Raw genomic sequence first — 22,811 nt, 5'->3', positions numbered from 1 at the left:
GACGCTTTTCATCTGAAAGTGCTAGTTCATCACAAAAAATTAAAACTGTCAAATAGCGTAACAATAAATTTGCCCTCCCTTGATTTTTCTCTTCCTTTTTTTAAATAGGTAATTGCCCTGCATAGGCTGTAATAATGCAATTTGCAGCAGGCCTTGGTAACTTGTTAGTAGAAAAAAAACATATTACACTCCGTGGTAACATCTTGCAAAGACAAATATTCTTGGAGGAAAGAAATAAAAAGTCATGGGCAGAAGTAATCACTGAACAGGCAATAAAAGATTAAGTAACTTTTGAAAGAGACCAGTGGCTTAGGAAAACAGCCACAACTAGAGACAGTTTTTACTGGAGTTTATTACTGATGTACCTATAATAATAATGTTAATGATAGCTAGGAAGTGGGATGACACAGCAGTCCTGATACAATTCCCAATCAATTTTATCTCTACCTTAATCTGGACTTTAAAAATGATGCTGCAAATCTGCATTTTATTAACAGAAAGAATAATTGAAAGAATTTAAAAGCCTGGCAGAAAAATTTCTTTGACATTTTCTACTTTAAAGCCAAATACTTGACTCCCTACAACAGATAGGTGAACAGGGAGGCCTCTGAGTGCTTTCTTGGCATATTGCCATTAACTGAACAGCAGCTGGCAATTAATAACCTTTATCTAAATAATAATTCATACAGGATTAAACTGGTTACAAACACTACAGCTGGATGCTGTTGAAACTATTATGATGCAGTTTTAAATCGGTGCTTTCAATGAAATCATTCCCATGCCAAGTCTATGTGCGTATTTTGGCTTACAAGAGGGAGGTAGGAGGTGCAAGGATATTTGATCTGGCGAGTCACAAAAAACCCACCTTTTGGGGTTTTTTTGGTGATTCTTATGCCAAGAAAATTACAGAGTTAAGCAGACTAAAATCTGTCTAAAAAGGAGAAGGTTAATGAACAAAACACCAAGCTCCTGCACATTGTACAGAACATCTTCATCAACTTCAGATAAGTAATAATGAGTACATGCACAATTCTGGCTTCCAAATGGTAAAAAGTACACCAGGACAAAAATAATAAAAAGCATGTATCACTGTAGGAAAAGGCAGGAGAGGAATCCTGGGAAAATTAACCCACTTCAGGTCAAAAATCATGGTTTAGACACTTTGGCTATTTTCATATCCATGTTGTAACTTCACACCAAGAAAATCTCACATTTCAGGAACACTTCAAAAGAATTAAAAAAAAAAAAGTTAGAAGCTCTAGAGAAAACAGTAAAAGATGTATATTAGGTGCTAGTCAAACTGCAAATTGGAATGAAGATGTAGAAATAGGCTTGGAAGACGAAAGCATATATAGTTCCTCTGTGTGTGTGTAGTTCAGTACTAAGACAAGCTTTGCTGACACACACTGTTTTAAGAAAACAGAGTCTTACATCTACCACCAATGATAAAAGTAGCATAAAAAAGCCAACACTCAGCCACATTGAAGAAACACTGTAGAAACAGTACCTAGTACTGTTGTTTAAGGGAACTCTATTTTGGTAATAGCAGCTCAATAAAACATGAATGGTACAATTACACACTACAAATAAATAACCTCTCTGGACCAACTTGAATTTGATTAAAAAGATGTTCCTTCTGAGTTTGCACTCAGAAAATTTTGCATATTTGTTAACTGGTTGAAAATATCATCACCATAGCATCTAATTTGGAAAATGCAGATCCTTTTTCTTGATAGATTGTCCTCTCTCTAAGTTGGGAATGATGTAGCAAAAGGCAGACACTAGCCATCAAAAATCCTGGAGTGTTCCTCTCCCATCTTTTGTGGTATTTTTCGTAACACATAACCCACCCATGTAAAAGCTGCTGCCTTAGAAGCCCAGATCCTGCAGGCAGATGTTGCATTAGGACAGATAAATTTCACTGTCACAAACTTTGTACACTGCCTTTTAATACAGGCCATTTTTTGTTCCTCCATTTATAAGGTACACAAGGAAAATTATAACCCCAACCATTCCCAGGGGCAGAGAAATTAAGGAAAGCATTCAGCAGTGTTTAGTATGCCTTGGTGGCCTCTATTCATCCCTTTAGGTTTTGTTTCTCCTCCTGCAAACCTTTGAAATTAAATGAGCAGGCAACACTGAGACAGCTGCACAGCTGTAACTCCCTGCTACTTTGTGGGTGTGTGGGGCACTTCAGCACAGGTGAGCTTCTGACCAGTGCACTTATTTAAGGCTTTGCAAGATTTCCCAATTAAGCTATTTCCAAGAATCCTATTATTACCCTGCAAACAATTAAGTTACCACATTCATGGCTGCTGAAGTTCTTTCACCTTTGAAAACGCTAAAAATGCAAATTAAATATATATTGTATTAACTGAATAAAACATGAAGCTCTCTTGCCCTCTTATAATAATGAAGAGCAAGGAGCAAAAGGTGAATCAGGCAATAAACTTGGGCTTGACTACCCTGTATTCAGAGTTTTAGTTAGAATAAACAGATCTAATTTGTTTATACAGCTGTAGAAAACAACCAGAACGTGATGCCAGAGGAAGTGGGTGAATGCAATGAAACGGATTCACGATGCTCAATGGATTCTTGCTGCTTAGGTACAGTGCCCTTCTAGTGATAGCAATTATCATCCTCTGAAATCTCTCCTCTACCCTTATCCCTGGATTCTTTAGTCCTTCAACAACACACATTAATCTAAATGGCACTGACAAGAGCTTCCAAAACTTGCCAATAGCAAGTGGTATTCTCTCAGTCTGGGGAAAATTTGTCTCTTCTACTTGGACATCTGCATTTTGTTATGATAGCCTTGCTTTTTCTGATGGATCATCATCACACCATGGGGACAGCCATTCAGAACAGCCTCACTACTGATGCTGGAAGTCAGAGAAGAAGACTGGGCTGCTGGCTGGCACAAAGAGAGACAGTGGGGAAAAAAGAGTCCTACCATTCCTAAAAGGATGTATCTTCAGTATAGGTTTCTATCATCTTCTGGAAACAATCTCATTCACCAAGAACAAATGCTTCCAAATTAGTAAAACTAAGTGTCCATAATTCAAGAATCCTAAAAGTTAGCAAGGAAATAATTGCTAATATGCTGGTACTAATTTTTAAAACAAAGATTGAAATAGCAGAGATTTTCTGCAACGCTAAAGTGTTCCTACTGCAATACTGAAGGAGGGTAACCTAATAACTACAGGGCTCTCACAGCAACTTCAACCACACAAAGAGAATAATGAAAAATTAATAGACTCAGAGAAGAGGTTATAATTGGTACCAGTGATTCTGGTAACCGGAAAAGGCTGAGCTAAACTTCACGTTGACTCATGGAGAAAGGCATATTTCATAACATATTTTGGAAAATTCCAAAATAAGCCTTTGTATAAACTGCTATTTACCTGGAGTGGCAAGACTGCATGAAATGACAGCTAAGCATAGAACAGCTGCTAGGTAAGTTCGCAAGATAGTTTGTCTGGAATGAAATCTAAGTTACTTATTCTGCAGAAAACTAAATGCTGATCAAAATGCCATGTTGTACAGGTAGAGAACCAAGCAAAACACTAAACCAAAAGAAAGGAAAATTCCACATCAAGAAGCACTATGAAATTTTCTTCTGCTCCCTCCTAAGCCTCTTACCCTATCTTCTCCAAACTAGATGAGTTGTTTACACACATGAAAATATTAAGCAACAAGAAAATCAAAGCATCGTGTCCTAAACATTAAAGGATTCTTTTCTATGTTCTCCTAACATTATGGTGAAACTTCATCTCAGGTAGTCTGAAATTCAAACAGCCTAGGCTTTACCTGCATAGAAATTTGTTCCAAATTAGCAGTTCTTAAGGTGAGATCACACATGGTTATTTCTCTTTTAATTCATATCCTAGCTTCACACAAATTCTCTGGGTACAAAGTAACCTTTAACCCCCTTTGGCCCATTGTAAATGTCTTGTTACTAGTCCATATGACCACAGCCCTGCAGAACTGTAATGAGGAGATCTGCCATAGGGAACCCAGCCAAGGATCATGCGCGCCTTCCAAATTTAGTGATGTCCAGAACACAGCCATCAGAAAGACAAAAACTGATTCAACTATTTCAAGAGGCAGCCTGGAAACAGCACAGGTAAACCTCAGAAAGCAGGCCATTTAAATATTTATGCTCCACATACTTCTATAGTGAGAGTTGAAATATGAAATTATATTATTAAAATTAAATTCTGTGAATCCACAGATAAAGAAACAATTCATGAAATAATCAGACTGCAGACTGTGGGCTCTAAAAGAATTTACAGACAAGCTACCAGAAGCAGGTAAACATTTCAAAGCTCCTTGTCATCCAAGTTTAACATAAAACCAGAGAACTATATTTTACCTTTCCAAAAGTCTGATATTTCCAAAACTGCAATCTATTCTATCCAGATATATATTCCAGCTGCCAGATGTAATGACTGTGCATGGCAGATACATCTGCCAAGTGATTTTTATGCCAGGTAAAGCTTTGGGAAATGTCTATTTCAAATGCTCAAGTGCTGCTACAATGATAGGTTTAACAGAAAAAATTACTGATGCATTTGAAGACAACATCGGGTATACTCTAGTAGCCTTGGTAACAATAACAATTTTATCACTAGTTAATATTCCGTACGGATCCACAAACATCTATCTCTAACCAAAACAATTTTTTTTCCTAGCTATGGTACATTCTTTTCTTTTTCTTACAGCAATATATTAATACATTGCTGGTTATAAATATCAAGAATTTATAAGCATGGCTGATTTAAAGACATATCTTCAGATTCTTTGTATTAGCTGAAAAAATCAAACCTGTCCTTTTCTTGCAATATCATTGTTCAGTCAGTTCATTGCAAAGTCTGACAGTAGTTAGAGGCATGGCTTTCTACTCAATTTCTATTTTGAAAGTGGGACCTAGAGACTTAGGCTTAAACCCTTCATATCTCTTTCTGTGACCTGTACACCAATTAAAGGAGTATAACCCAACCCCATGGGAGCTAGCTTTTCAACTCTTTTAATAGAATTTGTGAGTCCTCAATAGAAATTGAGAGAAAGGAGGAAAAAAAGAACCTGAATTAGTCAGGCACATTAGACGAAAAATATTTCAAGTCATGACAAGCAGGTGCATTTCATGTTTCTCTAAAGGTTTTTTTTCATTTCCTGTTACAAAGGAGCCAGATAAATACATTTTTATACCTTGGAATGATATAATTTACTCTTGCTTGATAAATATTTACAGTTCATATAAATGTGGTTAATTTTGCATAAGTTCTGTGTGTCACAACTGAGGCCCTCAGAGGCTGCAATCCTTTTTTCTCCAGACTCCAAAAAGAAAGGTTCTTGCATACAGAAAAAAATCTCTGCTGTTTCCTTCTCCAGCTTTTCCATCTCCTTTATAGAACACAGCTCTCTCCAGGAGATAACTATTTAGAACTAAACTCTTTTGATGTAATCAAAAAGGCAGCTAAGCCCCTCCACTACCCGCACAGAGTCACCCCAAAACTTCTAAAGTTCTCCAAGTCTGTGAAGTCTGAACAGTAGTATGTTTATGAAGACTTACACTTATTGTTTGAAACCAAAATAGCCATCCTAATTCACCTCAAGAAACAGAGCAATTTAAAAAACTGAAGAAAGTAATAATTTCCTAGATAAGAGAACTTGCATTCACTTTGTAATCCTGCGGCTGAGAAAAAAGAAGAGATTTCCTGAGCTGCAGACATCTCATCAAAAACTGCATTAAAAGATCTTTTACTTCACGCTGGGATGTTTGTTCCTTAGAAACGTTCAAGTCCTCTTATGTAAGTAATGTGAGTCTTGCAACAAAACCTGTACTGCTTCCCAAGTGGCTCCATATCACCAGTACCATTCAAAATCTGAGAAGGAGGTCTTCAAGCCATTTTTATTGTGATATGGTCAATAAATACCTACATTTTTGTTTAATTGGCTTCTGCATCTTCCAGAAAAAGCAGTAAAAATGTCACCACGAACTTTTTGCATTTGTCCTTTGAAAAGTTTATCAAAATCTCTAGTCTTAACACCACTGCATTCTAACACACTTATCAACCACATTTGGAAAGGCATGAACAAATCTTTAAATGTTGCTTCCACATTCATCATTTTTTACCATCACTCACTATTTCCCTACACATCAGCAGCATGCTTCAACTTGTCAATTTGTGAGAAAGAAATCTTCTCTGAAAAAAATGTATCAGTTTGTCTCACTTCCTACATTGCTTCTGTTGCTCTTTGACAGACCTTTCTTACATTTTGTGTATTTCAGCTACCTTTACTAAAACTGAACACCCTTTTGCATTGGGAAGAATCTGAGTTTAAGTTTGAAATTAATTCTACTGAGAAGTGACACCCACAAAGATCTCAGCAGTGAGGAAATTTTGCAACACACAGAAAATACTACAGCAACCCAGTATCTACGTTAATGCTATTTTGTTTCTATTTTCAGACTTGACACTGAATAAAATCACTGTAGCAGACACATTGTTGAGCCCACAGATTTTTTCCACAATATGTTTTTCAACTTGCTATTGTACACAACCAATCACACTCAACTTATCAGAAAGATTTGCTGAGCCTGGTGCTTCCAAGCATTAGTAGCCATACTGATTTTCAGAGGTAATTTAGAATGAAGAATTTTTGGTTTTCATAAAGCCAGATAAAGACAAGTACTTTTGTTCTTGATTCTTATATAATCATGTCATCAAAAATGGCCAGATACAACAAGCACTACCAGGTATAAAAATGACCATCCAGAAATAATCAACAAGAATAAACTAAGCAAGAGGAGAAGAATGGAGGAGGTCATTCCTTTAAGAAAAGCTCAAGCAGTTCTCTAGAAGCTGCTTGTGGAAGAAAATACTACAGTTTAGCAATACAAGAATTCCCATGAAGGAAAACTACTCAAAATTCTGCTTTTCATTATCAAAGGAAATCACTCATCCAGATACTTTTGATATCACTTTTTTTTTTTCATGCTGCAAAATAAATTACTTCTCCAGTTCAGATAAAGAATCATAGAACGCTCCAAGTTGGAAGGGATCCACAAGGATCACCAAGTCCAACTTCTGAAGCCAATGAATAGACAATGAGGAGTGTTCTACATGAATTGATCCCTGCACTAAACATTAATAGATATGAAGAATAAAAGGGGACAAACTTTCAAGTCACTATTACTGCTGGTGATAGGAAGAGAAGTTGAGCCTTTCTCCTTAAATTCCCTTCTCATTAATGCAAGAAGTAAGTCAGTCTGTAAAGGCACAAACTGAACAAGCTGAAGGCACAAAGCACAAACACCCAGGAAAAAAAGGATTTCAAAATTCCAAGTAATTAAAAAAAAAAAAAAAAAAAAAAAATCTGGAATTTAAAACTCCCTGACAGAAGATACATGGGACCAACTCTTACAAGGTGACAATTTTTAAAGTAACAAACTAATACTATAAAATAACAAAACTTTGCTCTTATTATTTTGGTAGAAGCTCCAGATAATAATTTGAAGTTTAAAAACTGATGCAGTAACTAGTTTTAAGAATGTCCTTAATATTAAGAACAAGCACAGAAAGGACTATACCTTTCTCATGCTTTTGGAAGCTGCTGATTTCAGCTGCCCATTTCCACTTTGAAATGGTTGTTTTTCAAGGTACTTTCCTCACAAATATCACAGAATGTGAACTTGTTGATCAGTTAGACCAAAGAATCATGTCTTCCAAAGTCATCCTAATTGCAGCAGCAACTGACATTGTATTACATAAAGTTCAAAACTCTTCTTTGAGGCACAGTTCATGTCAGAGCCTGAGCATCAGCAGTTGCCAAAGGAGGCTCCAGATACCATCTGTGCTCCTCCAAAGTCTGTTCTGGCTAGGAATAGGAGGTGATCCAGTATATTCACTACCTGTAGCCCCTGGAGCTTGCACAAGGAACATCTGCTGATACACAGAAATTTCTAATGTATGTGAACTGGAAAACATATTATGTGTATCAACCTAGTTTGAGGACTTGACACAAAACTCGAACTCAGAAAATCTTGAGTTGTGATCTTGGCATGACCAAACATATTTAATAAGTACATCTTGGAGTTTTGAAACTAGTTGTGCTCAATTCTCTATGGCAGATTGAGAAATAGTGAAAAAGAAATATGTTTTATGCTTGAAAAATTGTGACTTGAGTGGGGCTCATAGAGCCACTCAATAACTGCTCATGAAGCTTCCCTGGATGCTGACCTTATTTCAAAATGTTAATCCTCCAAATAATGAAATTCAATGAAAAAACATCCCAACTACAGAATTCCTAGTAACTCTCAATATAATGCTGTTATCTGCTATTGAAAGACATAATTTTTTTATTAAGAAAGAAGCAGTTGTTACTAACAGAGTACAAAGAAAATTCTTGAATACAGGAACATGTTCTTCTGTATAGGTTTTTTATTGATTTATGTTTGTTTGGAGGTTTTTTTTAATATAAAGATAAGGTAGAGCAATACATCTTTCAATGCCATGTAAACTAAGACAACAAAGAACATAACTTCAAAACATTTTCTTAAGTTAGTGCTTTCAGAGGTTTGTTTTACACTGTTATTTTTATTCTAAATCAAGGTCACTGTGTTTGGCTAACCCAGCTGAGCTAGGTGCCACTTGCTCCTGTGCTGCCCAGGTATCTCTAGACTGTCTCCTGCTCTCACCACAGGAACCAGTTTCTACTCCACAATGCATGGAACTCAACGAGCCAAGCACACAGAAGAATATGATTTTGGCTCAGCATTTGATCCACCAGTGCCAAATTAAGAACGAAAAATACACTGAAAGGATCATTGATATCCAAATGAAAGTTGCAACATTCCTTCGTCCATACCAGTTTACTCCCTTTTCCTTTCTAGTATCAGAGAATTAGGATTAGCAAAGACCTCAGGAAAAAACTCAAATTTTGTGTTTTTAAGTGGAACCAATGAGCCTTTTCACAAATGTCATGGCAAGTCGCTATTTTACATCACCTCACTCTTCAGACTGCACCCCTTAGAGAGAATGTCAACGTTGCAACCTAGGCAACATTTGTTTTTCTTTTTCTAAACTCCTGGTAAGTTAGAATGGACTTTATTTTCTCAAAACACTCATCTTCTGTGTTCAGGAAATGAAGTTTTGGTATCCCTTTTCCCTGAAATGGCATTTCACAAGTGCAAAAGTTCTCTTCTCTTAGGGCAGCTGTTTTTTCTGTATTTGACAACTAATGATCATTTACTTTCAGCTCCTGGCATCCAACATTACAGCAAGCTGCTCCAACATCTGGCTGCACCTGGAACAGGGAGTTCACGCTCTCTTCCTGTGCCCTTAGCAAGGGCTGGCTATCACACAGCTTGCCACTGTTCACAGCTTGCTATTAAAGACACATAATATTTTTGAAAAGAAAGTAGCTTCTTGCTGGCTTCCTTTCCTGCACCAGATCACAAAGGGATGGGAGGAACATAAACTGTTTACCTGTAACATGAAACTGCAATTTCTGAGTACAGCTCTCTGGTACTCTGATGACCAAGCCCTGTACATCATAACCCTCTCGGTGTGAAATGTAGTGTCAGAAGCCAAACCTCTGTAGGCTTTTACTTATTTAGCTGTGTTTTGTGGCCTGGCACTCTGGAAGATTCATTGTCATTTCAAACCTTTTTCCAGATGTCACAAGGCACAGCCATGACCTGCAGCCATATTTTCTGCTTCCAGCAATACCAGAGGAGCTACAGCCACCTGGCACATTTGGACAGCCAGAGGTGCAGGATGTGAAAGTGCTGCAAAGATCTACAAGTTTCTGGAGAAAATGAGCCCTTAAAGTAAACAAAATAATGAATACCAGCTGCTGAAGAAAATTAAGTCACTGATTTGGGATTGCTTAAGTATATCCCTGCTCAGGAAAGCCTTTAAGCACGTGCTTAATTTCCACATCAAGTTAAGCCCCATGTGTTAATTCCTTATACCCTTACATAAAGATCCCAAGGCCAAGCTCCCACTTCTGTGTCAACAGAACATGAAAGGCTCTGCAAGACTCCAGTGTCTATTCCAGGCTCAGAGTAAATGTTTTTTAATTACTGTCAAAGCTACCTGCTTCATCTGCCCTCTGCAAGTGCTGCACTTAGTGGCTGCATCCTTCAGAGTGGCTTGTCTCACTTCAGTATTCTTCCAGACTACACAATGAAGAATTTCAAAAGACTGGATTTTAAGGAGAAAAATAAGTTTCGGAAGAGCCTGTAATCACAGAAGCTGAAGGCCCACCCATAGTCAAAATGAATAAGCATCAAAATCCCACAGCAGACATCCTTTCAAAAAGATAACATGAAAGGTTATGGTTTTCTGATATGATTAGTGTTTTAATAGAACTCTTCCTAGTTTTAAAATCTGTCCTTGTAACTGCACTCTTTTGCTCAGATAATTTTTCATAAATTGGTATTTAGTCAAAATTACTTGGTAGTGTACAATATAAAGGGTCTAAGTAACAGGAAACCAAGCTAAAATATAATTAATTTCCCCATCTAAGAGAATGACCTTCATAATTCACTTCAGGCTTCACCTCCAGAGTTGTCATGGCTCATTTCCTCATTACGAAAATTAGATTTTAAAACACTACTGTCCTCCATAAAGTACACTTTGTCTCTAATTATACAAAGAGAGAGAGAGGAGTGCATATAAAATTATTTGAAGCACACAAATACCCAGTTGCCTCAAATACAGACTGGTGTACTTACTATGAATACAGTGGCCGAAGAGCTAACAGATTAGAACAAAACCAGCTTGCAAATGAAACAAAATATTTTTGAGAAGAGAATGAAGAAGTGCAAGGAAGGTTAAAAGGGGAGAATTAAATTAAGAAATTAATTTATTAAAATTAATTAACTCTATTGACTTTTAAACAAGCACTGACATAGATAGATGCAGCAAATATGGATCTGTAAGGAGTCAGATCCATGTTTGTACCTAAACAGTATGGTGAAACAAGGACCTGGTGACTTTCACTTAATTCATAGAATTTAGCCAGCAGAAAGAAAAGCAAAATCTCCAATTAACACTATGAGAGGACTCAGGAGGACTCAATAGAGCAAAAAACAGCTGAATGCAGCAGTTCATGGCTTGGTAGTTGCCACAACCTGCTGCAAGCTTGCAGGCTGTGAGGCCTGTCTGGGAATATACATGTCTGGTTGGGCAGTGATGATTGACTGCTCTAGTAATTTTAGTGGACACTATTCACAAAAGGTTGAGAAGAAAATCCAGAAAGGGTGTCCATTACTTACTTAAGGAGATTACTTTAGGGGACTGATAGCTCAGGGTGCTAGTTAAATAATTGGCATCTAGGATGATGAACCATCTCTCATTTCCTTTGTCTCTATGCTTTTGTTTGTTAAAATACCCCAAAAACCTCCAGGCACAGTGGCTTTAAACGTTTAAATGTACTACTGATATTATTTAATCACATCACAATCTGCATAGCTCTCTTAAAAGTAAACGCTTAGCAGTGTGTCAGAGTACATTAACACAGCAGACTGAAGCTCTGTGCTTAATGTATGAAAACACATACTGGGCACTTGTGAATTGCAAGTGGAAACATGTCTATTGAGAAATCAGAAATTATCTCATCTAGGTTTGCAGAAAGCAGCCTGTCCAGCTTTTCCTTTAGTAATGTGATAAAATTCACTCTGTACCTCACCATCAAAAGGCAGCACACTTGTCCAGTGTGTATTTATTCATTTATTTGATCCACCTTTATAAAAGGGGTTAGAGGTTAAAAGTCTCACGGTCACATGCTTTTCAAGCAACAGCCTAGGAAGGAACTTCTTGCATGCCTATTAAAATTCCTGCCTGTCATTTGAAAGTGGAAGCTCTGATAAAAAATGTCAAAATCTGCCATAAAAATTAAGTCGAGCCAAACTTTGGCAACTGAAAATGGTAAATGGCATCAGCGTTAGGAAAATCAGTCCTGCTGTTTTCAAGTCATCAGAAAGCAGAGGGGGGGGGGAAAGGACCCCAGAAAAGTAGTGTGGTAGGTAATGCAAAGTCTGAAACACCAAAGTCCTCGGTCTGATGTGTGGCCCCACATAAACACCTTCAGTCACGGCATTGCATTTGAATGCTGCAGTGCATTGCAGTGTAACGGGGGATGTTACCAGGTCTCCTGGTCACCTGAAGAAAAGTGGTTTCCATAGAAACACCAGTATTCTTTCCTTAAACCACAGCAAAGACATGCAGCATTCATAAAGTGTATATTCAGCGAGGTTTACATACTCTGGGAGACAAAGTGGAGAGCAGCACCTAAAGGATGGCTGGATCTTGCCCTAGCTTGCACTGGAGTAAGCCTCTTTCCTCCCCTCTTTGGCTTAGCAATTTGGAAAGCCTATGGCAGAGAAGGCTGTTCAACCACGTTAATATCTATAGCTTAATTTCTCACATTGCTTAAACTATCCTGAAAAAAGCCATTCTTGGTAGACTGATTTTTTTTTAATTTTTTTTTTTCTATTTAAATTCATGTGGATTTGGGGGACTTTTTCAGAGCTAAATATAAACAATTTTTTAAATCTTCAAGTATCTGAAGGTCTAGTACAGCTTACAGCTGCCAGATTTTACTTTAAAACTGGAAACAAAGATAATGGAAGTTGTCTGACAATCAAAGAAAACATTGTTACAGAAAGAATTAGGAACTAGAAAGCTTGGAGGATCAAAATCCAAAGGCTGGAAAGTGATGGAAGTCTTGCAATTACTGTATCTGCTGTACTACTCTGAGGCCTTTCTGAGAATAAATCTGGTCTCCTTTCACAGCCTGCAGTATGCTCTGAGTAGATTACTTCCGGGCAAAGAAAGGTCACAAGAGCTTTGAAATTGTTGATGAAAATGTGTTAAAAGTGCATCCTGCTCATCCTAAACTAAGCCTCTATTACATGTCCCTTTTCTAGTTCCATCAGTGCTCACTCCTCCCTTCTCTCTGATCTTCTCCCATGCAACCACTGCCTTCCCAACTGTCAGGATGTTATCACCAGTGTAGCAACATCTCTTTTCTTAAGCTGTCAACACTTGGACTCCCATGCTACATTTATGCAGATTGGAAATCTGATTGATTTCATGAGGTTAGCAAGACTAAAATGAGAACAAAGGCTGTGTAAGAGTAGTAGGCTCCTCACCCAGCACTTTGAGAACAGGGCCAAGTGCTGCAACTGCTGGTACATTATGAGAAAGCACAGAGCACAGGTAATTCAAACAATCTCCCACTGTATTTTCTGAAGTGCTCATGATACAAGCAATTTGCAATTGCAAACACTTCCAACAGTTTTGGATTTTACAAAGGACTTTTATATCATTATTGAAATACTTCTCCTCCTCTTCTTCCTTGACTTTTTATAGCTCAAATCCTGCTTGATTTTTTTTCTTCCTCAGTATATCTTTTTGCATCAAAATCCATTTTACTGGGAAATAAAAAAGCATATTGGAAATAAAATGGAGGGCCAGTGAAGAAGTTCAACCCTGTAAAGATTTAATCTCAAACTGAACACGTACTGGTTAACAAACAGCACAAGGAAGGCTCAGAAATCTGAAGAAATAAGTGACACAAAGTGAAAGAAAGTTTAGCAGGCCATGAAATCTGTGGATTCAAACAGATTTCTACGGTGATCAGAGAAATGGGAAAGGACAATCTTATTACACTCATCTAGTCCCAAAGGCCAAAGCAGATGTATCCATCGGGTTGTAATTTCTGACCATAAAACTTTGCTTGAATAAAATCCTGCATGTGACCTTCATACATATTGCTGCCCTACAAACCTCTGTTACTCTACAGCTGAATCCCATTTAGTTATGACTCACTGCCTTATTTACTTCACTGATCACAATAAGCTTTCAAGAGCCATTACGAAGGCTTGAGTTGGTGTCTGTAAGCATACTCTGGTGACCAGCCTGAATGACAAAAAGGTTGGGTTAGAAAAAAAAAAGAAAAGAAAAATAAGCCTCACATATATCTGCTTGCAACAGGAAAATGTGTCCAACAAAGCTAATTTCAAACAACGTCAGTCAAATCTATTTGTCATGTGTTATAGGTAACCTATAGAAGAAAATACTGGATTACTGTAGAATTATTTTTCAAGATAGGTAAAATGTGATATTGTCAAAGGAAAAAAAAAAAAAAAAAAAAAAGAGTTAGGAGAAAGGAGTAAGATTAAAAAAAACCCACCAGCACTAAATGAAAAGCAAATGTTTGCCAATGGATCTCCAAGGTTGACACACATCTTTGGCCGAGCTCTGACTACCTTCCAGATGCTGTGGATGCCTCAAGCACTGCAAGCTCCTGCAGAGTTTGCTCCATAACTCTCAGTGTGCAAGTAGAAATGGCAGCATGAGGGCTGAGGAAACTGTGCTGCACAAGGACGTGTGTCAGCATGAGCCAAGCTATTACCTTTGGTCCAAGCTACCAAAGCCACCCCTTCCCTGCACTTGCCACAAAAACACAAAGGCCATCACATATTTTTTATCAACCTTTCAGCTACCGTATGTCATATTACTAACGATAAATTAAGGACTGGAGAAAACAGCAGGCTCTGAACCATTAAATTAAAGCTTTAATTATTAGTGTATTGAAGTAAGCACAAGCATAATAAAACTAAGAGAAAGAGAACAGAGTGATTTTCTGACAAATGAGAAAATAAGTGTTGTATTTATTTTAACCAAATTTCCCAGTGAAAGAAAAAAAAGAGTCCATTGCAAAGAAATAGAGAAGCATGTCTTTTATAAAAAAATAATTACAGTTTAAGTGTATGTAGAACTCAAACCCTTTTGAAGGCCTGTCCCACCCCTATTTAAATACTGCTGTAAATTGGAGTCTCACAGGAAAGGAAGTAAAGATTATGCTAATACACATTATTAGCACCACTGTGAATCTGGCTCATAATTCCTTGTTTCATAGTACTAAATCACTGACTTGACACCATGCAGAACCTGACTATCCCAACTTCTTTCTGTGTCTATGTACAAAAAAAACTCCAGTTTCTGCTTTTCCTTTGTGGTACCTGACATGGGCACAGCATAAAAAAAGCCAATCACAATATTGTTCCTCTCTCAATCACACAAGCAAGGAAATAATTTGAGACACTGCACAGAAGAGAACTATAAATATTGTGAAGCATTTTGTAATGAGAAAGAAAGAGGAAAGAACCTGCCATGTTGGACATTTCCACATGTGACTTAGTGACTGGGCTGCACCTTCCACAAGGGTGTGGGATGCACCACACTTGCTTTTGGCCCTTTCTGTGGCCAATAGAAGGGAAGACTAATTTTCCTAACTTCAAGAATTTCACCTCCTATTTCTGCGCACTGGAACATGCCTATAAATTGTCCCTGAGGGCACTTCCAGTGATATTATGGGGCATGTCATTCATAGGTCTTCTAGGATAAAACCACTCAGCTCTGCTATAGTATCATCACCCCAATCAGAGCTGTTAATGAGATGCCCTAAGGTACAAATGGAAGACATTTAAGGGCACTGTAATAGTTTATGAAAAACACATTCAGAGAGAAGAACACAGTACTGCACAGGTGGCAATCCTCTCAAATTATTTACCTTTACATCCCAAAATCATTAGGAAGTGTCGGAGTATTGCTGTTTACATTGTTTGGGAGTTACTTGCCAATTTCACTAGTAAAGTGAAATAAAAGAAATAATGCAGGCTGTCCATTACTGCATTATGAAAAATAACTCTGTACCTAATGTCTTGTTTCATGAGGTCTTTGCTCATGACTTCTTGGTTTTTTGAAATTCACAGTCCTAGGCAAATTCTTTATCTTTCTTTATTGACAAAAAGGGCACAAATTTAGACCATTTTTAGACCAATTTTAAGCTGTTATTATGGATCTAATGCTTTAAAAAAGCATTTTACCAAGCAATAAAAGTTGGGGTTTTTAAAGGCTATTCTGTAGTTTATACTATAAGAAAAAAAGTCAAGACCTTAAAGAATTCCAGATATTGTGGCTTAAAACAAAGCAAACTTCAAGCAGTTTATATAAAAATAATTAAAACAAACAAATAGTAAATTAAATAAATTGTATATTTTTTAACATTAGGCTCTGCTTCATAGAAGATGCCATGGACCTCAGACTCAGTGCTATGATTCCAAGAAAAGGATCATGCTTGCATGAAACAGACGAGTTTGAGAATACTGAATATCACACATTGAAAAATATGAGATTTATCCTCATTCTAGTCATTCTTTTACAAATAAAAGACTGGAAGGCCTGAGTGGTTAAATGAACTTTTTTTTTTTTCCTGGTGTTTAGTACAGTGCGTTTTGGTAAGCGTTTGTCAAAGTTATAAACCACGTAATATGTGACAAATGTTAGAGTGGTCCCCTTCCATGCTACTAACATTTATAGAAATACAATTAAGAGCAGAAGATGAGTGATATAAAGATACACAGAAAAGGAGAAAGGCAACAAACTGATGCAAGTGCAAATATTGCACTGCAGCTTCTGCCTGCATTCAGTTAAAACAAAACACATTAACTGTGGTAAAATATTTTAACAAGCAAAATGTCAGATATGTACATGCAAAAGATTAAAACCTTTGTTCTCCGCTTGGATTATCCCAAACAAAACACAGGGCCCTTAAAAGATAGGGAATATATTTGCTAGGCCTGTAGCTGTATTTGACCATGTATTCACAAGAAACAGTTTTTACTGGAAAATAGTGAACTCATCAATATTGCAACAGACCTTTCATCTCCGCAACAGATAGTAATGAAATTTATATCAAATCTGCTCCATTCACATTTCAAATGTTGACTATACCAAGATACTTTCAACAATGACAAACACAACTTTGGCATAAAATAAATAATTGAATATTGAAATATTAGGTCATTCACTCTTTTGGAATTCTCTACTTTACTAGACAGTTTCTCTAAATTACAAATAAATACTGTACTTAAAGCATAATTTCATTAAATAGTTTGCAACTACTCGACCACAATGATACAGGAAATTAATTGCTAATTTTCAGAGTTAATTAATGCTAACCACAGAGCATCAGCTAATATCATCCATCCTGGATTTAAAAAAAAAAAAAAAAAAAAAAAAAAAAAAAAAGACAAAATGTAGAAAGCATCTTAAAAAGATTGAGTTCACTTACTTATTTTCCCCTCTGAATTCTAAAAGTATCAGGTAGTTCCAGTTTCTATGTTAGCCTTTTCAGATGGAAAGAGATGGAATTGATTCTAACTGGAATACTTTCACAATCACTTTTTTTTCTGCTTCAGCCCTATCAAGCACAGACTGCAATGCTTCTTGTTACACAGATCTATCTACTGGTAAAATTTAACAGAAGAAAATTGACTAAATTACTAAATTCTCAAAAATTAAGAATATCATTGGTAAAAAAACAAAATAAGCATTAAAGGCTTTTTCAGTAGCATTGCCTTGTCAATAACCAATTGAAGCCAAACCTTTGACTACACAAATATTGAAGAAACTATTTGCATATTTCCCTTAAATCTCAATGTCAATACAGAGGCAATAATGATATAGAAAACCATCAAAATTTACTTTTGTTGTTAAGAAAAATTTGGTAATATACCTTCAATAAATAACTTTGGCATCTCAAGCAGCTGTTAGTGTGCCAGAACAGCAAAGAAATAACAAATGCTTAAACCCCAAATTTGAATTCGTATTTCGCTAAAGACTTCCTGAGCTGTTTTTCCAGAGAACTCCTCAGTCACCCCAGTGATTTACTAATCCAGCTCAGAGGGATTTCAAATATTATTTTCTTTTATCATCCTGCCACTATCACAGGAGCCCAAAGCAGTGTCGTCATCCCGTGTCCAGTAATTGTGGAATGACACAAAGGTCAGGCCAAGAACAAAATCATGTTGGACACAGGCAACTTTCTGATTCATCAGGGTATCTTCTCATCCCTCCTTTAAAATATGTAACTTTTTCAGGTGTGCAGGCTGAAAAAGTTACCCACACAACAACCTATGTTTCCCAACAAATTGCCATTAGTTGCACAAAATTAATTGAAAAAGTAGAAGGAAGTAGTCGTCATTTTGACAGTATCTTCAAAACAGGCTGGAAAAGAAGAAAGATGTAGGCAAAGTGTGTCTAACTTCTTTATCACATTTCAACAGCCTATATATCGAAAACTGATAAAAGGTGACTTTATAGCTAAAAGTCACTATGACCAACACGAACCAAAGCAGCTAAAGCCAAAATTAAACGCGCTATTTGATATTACAAAAAAAGGAGCCAACAAAAATTACGAATTCCCATAAAGCTAAGAAACTATCAGGGTAATATTTTGCATGTCACTGCAAAAACAACAGCAAGAATTCTCTTCAGTTGTCCTACCTTCTTGAACCGCCTGGAAAGGATTGTTGCCATCCACAAATGTCACTGAACATGTGATTTTCTCTGTTTGTAAGATTTCATCATTCTGGTTGAGATCAGCAACTGCCATTCGAAAAACTTCCTCATCTTTTTTGGCAGATTCATCAAAAATCGCCCCTGTGGAGGAAAAAAAAGAACAAAAATCACATTGCACCTTTCACCTGCAGTATCCCAAAGTATTAATCATAAGCACTTAAGACATTTTTTGCTAGAACATCATCCCTTTCTCACTCCTTAAGAGCAGTTCTCTCTATACAGAGCCCAGAAGTTGCTTCACTATATATGCAATTTTTACATTTTAACATAATTTAAGACATAAATTGAAAAGAAACATTGATTCCAGCTAGAAATGGGGGAAAACTAGTTAGGCACAAAGCAAATTATCTGTATAAGAACACAGCCATGAAACAAGAATTGAGTTTCTTCCAAAAGTGCCATTTAATATATTGAATGACTACAGTGAGCTAGGATATACATTTAACATCATGTCTGCTGACAATTAAAAAATATAAAGTTCAAACAATGTAAGACTAAGCCTAAAATGGTAGCGGCACTGGGTAAATGAGGTAGAATTGTCACCCTTGATCAATAGACAGGTCAGCAGCCAATATAAATTATTTCAGGTGTAGTACCTATAGGATCTGCAAAACAACAGTTCCAGCTAATTGTCTGACTCTTGAGGCCAGTAAGTTAAATTTAAATGGTTAATTAAAATAAGTTCTGCCTTTATAAATCTCACAAAGTGAATGTTCTGTCTACTTCTTCACAACATTTCACAGAACATTGTAAACAGGGAACCAAAACACTCAAGAGGAGCTGCCAGAGTGAGAGTACCCAACTCTCATTTAGCCAATTCTTCACGTGTACTGCAAAAGAACTCCAAGACTGATCCAGAGGTTTTAAGCTTTTTTTCTTTAAACCACAAGGATCACTTTTAACATCACTGATTTCCTATTATTTTATGCTTGCTTTTTGTATGAACTATTTATCCAGAAATAAGCTCCAACTATACTGTTATAGTCCTATGACAAATGCTAGATTGTTTAAAACCTTAAAATCAAGGCTTTTAGATTTTCAAGCACCTTTAAAAGCTTTCATTTCCAGGCAGCAGATTAAAGAGACAGGAGGGCTGGTTCAAAACCAGACTTCTGAAAACTGTGTTTATTTATTTTTGAGGGTCTGGTGTCAGTACAGAACCCAGCTAAGGCAGTGAATGTGTTGAGGCAGACAATGACAACAGAAAATAGTGATCATTGATGACTCCAGGTAAACACCTGCAATCAATGCTGGAAAGAACTGAAAGAGATTCATTTAGAAGAAATGGCTACTTTAAGATAAATAAACTTCATATAAAGTGTTTACTGCGTTTTTCCCACTGACCTCCCACACTCATCTCCCTGCCAGCACCACTCATCCTTCATGAACATCATCTCCTCCTACAATCTGACCGCTTTGACTCCAACATTTTCCCTCCTGAAGCTCCTACCATCTGGAACAGCTGTTCTTTACCTCTCCACCTCATTCACCTGTCATCTCTGTGCAAATCTCAGCTGAAAACATTCATTTTTCCCCTTGCCCCTGTTCCATTTTCCCTTGTTTTATTTAGCTCCATGAAGCAAAGCTGCACATGGCTGAGAACATGCTTGGTATGCAAGATGTTACAAACCCTCTTTTCTCCACAAAGACAGCTATTTGTGGATACATGTAGCATTTAAGGGGACAGAAAACTGTGTCCAAGACATGTCTAAACATGTTTCTAACCTCATGAAACTCAAACAAAACCCACACAGGCTTCATTTTGGGGTTACACCTATACTGGTTATAATGACATAGCCCTGCAAGCATTTGAAGGATGGCTTCTAAGTAACAAGGGTAAAATTAAGGGGGGAAAAAAGAATTGGAAAATAATTATAGTAATTAGTCAAATTCTATCCCTGTAGAGTAATTCTGTCACAAATGCTATACTGTAAAGAAGTGAACATACCCGGATTGCATACACACATAGGACAGCTGTCAACTGTGTTGCAGAACAGCATGGCAAAACAAAGATCTTCCAGCCAACACTGCAGAGTACAGCTTCTTATTCAACAGACAGGAAATACCTTCTTAAGCCTGGCCTGGTCCCCAAAACAATTCAGGTCATTTATTGAGTAGAGGATACAGCAAAGTCCCAGGTAACTAGTGTGTGTCTCTCTTGTATGTATCATCCAAAAAAGCCTCTTCAGCACCTTTGCCCTTTCACTGGGCAATGGAGGGCTGCTGCCAAGATAATCCTGGACTGGTGAATCCATCAAGGTTTCTCAACAGAGGAACCTTCTTGACAATCTTCTCTTTCTTTCACACACAGATATTCCTAATAAACTCCTATGCTTTTTCTCCAGTTTCTCAGCCTGAAACAAATCCTAACTCTATCAGCATCTGAACATATAAGGGACTGGGTTAAATCAAACTCGATGTTGTTTTCACAAATGCTGCTCTTTCTCACTTGAGTACAATGCCTCCACTTTTGCTCTGACCGCTGCTTATGTTTTTACAGCTCCATGTTTCAGATGCAAATTTCAAAATTTCTCCTGAAACCAATATTGTATCTGACATTTTAAAGAAACTACATCACAGAAATGACATCACACACATTCTAGTGTAGGAGTATCTCCACAGGTAAAACACATACAGGTGAAAAAATAGTTCTAAACATAGTTCCTGTCTGAGCATCCAAGCAGGAATTAGATTGTTTTCCTTCAGAAACTCAGGCCTCATTCATTAGAGTATCTAACTTCTCTACACAAAATGTGTTTTAAGATATAATAAAGATTGCACTGTTCCTTTCAGGAGATGGCAGTGCACAGCAGCACATGCATTACAATTTCAAACAGTGATAAGAGAAATTTTATTACATAATCGATTCTCAAAATTTAGTTTCAGTTGTTATATAAAATTGAAAACCAAAAAACAAAAGAAAGCCGAGCCACAAAACCCCTGAATAACTTTCAAATTGTTACTATTCCCATATATATAATTTTATGTCCCTCTTTCAGCTGTATTTCATGAGTCTATATATGTCTCTGTATTACAGAGATAGATGGAAGGGATATTTTTTTTGCTTGTTTTCTAAAAGAAAAACTATTTCAGTGAAAAGATGGAAGGGATGGTTCAGATTGTGCTAACATTGCTGGAATATTTTCCTTTCGCTGTCATTTCAGAAATTATCCTCTAGTAAACAGGACTGATCTTTCTTATGTGAAACAGGTATATCAAAATTTTTACATCTAGCTCCTTTAACCTTTACCTAAGGGTTAACTTAAACCTTATGTATGAGGTATCATTTGCTCTTGCCAAGGCCTGAAGTCTGAAGATTTTCTGTGTATTCTTTCAAATACAGTCATTCAACCAAGTCAAAAAACCCAAATGAACAACTAGAAGTTATCAGACTTTAAAATTACTTCCATAGTGAGACCTATATGCGCTCTCATTTCTTCATGTAGAGCTGGAAATGAGAGAACTGGGATGACCACAGTACTTACTTGGGGCACATGTCTAGAATGAACCCTTTTGGCCATAAGAAAAATTGTTACAGAAAGTAATAACAGCTGAGGAGGAAAAGCAGATTATTTCTATAGATACTGTAAGACACACTCTAGAAAAATGATGCAACACTATTTAAAAAGGGAGAAAGCCTTCAAATTTATACAAAAGTAATGCTGTTCATTTTTCTTCCACCCCCACTGCTCATCTCAGCTGGAAGTGGCCTCACACTAAACATGTCATTTCTAACTATGCTCAAGGAGCATTCCCATGATTGCATCAAGAGCCGACATGCTGACACAGCAACTACTCTGCACCAGTTTCCCCCTCCTGTTTTATTAGCATGTCATTACTTTCAGCTTTATCTCAGAATCTGGATGAGGACAGCACAAACAAAATTCTCTACTGGCTTTTTAAAAACCCTCAGCACATCAATAACATCATGTGGTTTAGCAGAGAATTCTTTGCATTCAGCCATGCCACCAGAAATCTGTCATTTTAAGTTAATATAGACAAAATCAGACGGATGCTCAGAAAGTTCAGATACTGATAACATCATTAGAATGGTTTTTCAATGATCCCTTGTCCCACTGACCCATACACACAAAAAAAATATAATCCAAATTAAGTATTATCAGCTATTTCTAGAGAGATTTGAGCAGTCTTGTGGAATCAGTCCAGAAAACAAAAGTGTGAGAGAAATGCATCATGATTGCAAGTGCAAAGCAAGAAGAGATTTAAACCACTGTTTGTCTTTCTATCAACTAAGAAAGGACAAAGTCCACTGCTTGCAATGTTCTCAAGTACTATAATTTTATTACATATGGAAGTGTGACATTTCTGGACCTCAGTGCCCCATATTACCCTCAGAAAATAAAG

The 22,811-nt window shown here is 36.9% G+C and overlaps 1 protein-coding gene across 7 annotated transcripts in view; it reads right to left on the bottom strand.

Annotated features, from left to right (window-relative positions):
• GRID2 (glutamate ionotropic receptor delta type subunit 2) overlaps positions 1-22,811 on the bottom strand; it is an 824,945-nt gene that overhangs the window by 528,916 nt on the left and 273,218 nt on the right. For 6 of the 7 annotated variants that reach the window (XR_011150528.1, XM_069013075.1, XM_069013077.1 and 3 more), the window contains exon 2: positions 18,372-18,527. Coding sequence is in view for 6 of the 7 variants with exons in the window: in XM_069013077.1 (XP_068869178.1) it covers positions 18,372-18,527 (156 nt within the window). In the remaining variant the exon portion in view is untranslated. Of the gene's footprint in view, positions 1-18,371; positions 18,528-22,811 lie in introns of those variants that run through there. The other variant, XM_069013073.1, reaches the window with a different exon arrangement.

This window comes from Aphelocoma coerulescens, chromosome 4, assembly GCF_041296385.1.
Source record: "Aphelocoma coerulescens isolate FSJ_1873_10779 chromosome 4, UR_Acoe_1.0, whole genome shotgun sequence".
Taxonomy (NCBI): Eukaryota; Metazoa; Chordata; class Aves; order Passeriformes; family Corvidae; genus Aphelocoma; species Aphelocoma coerulescens.
Note: the sequence above shows the minus strand (reverse complement) of the source record. Positions and strands in the feature narration are given on the sequence as shown.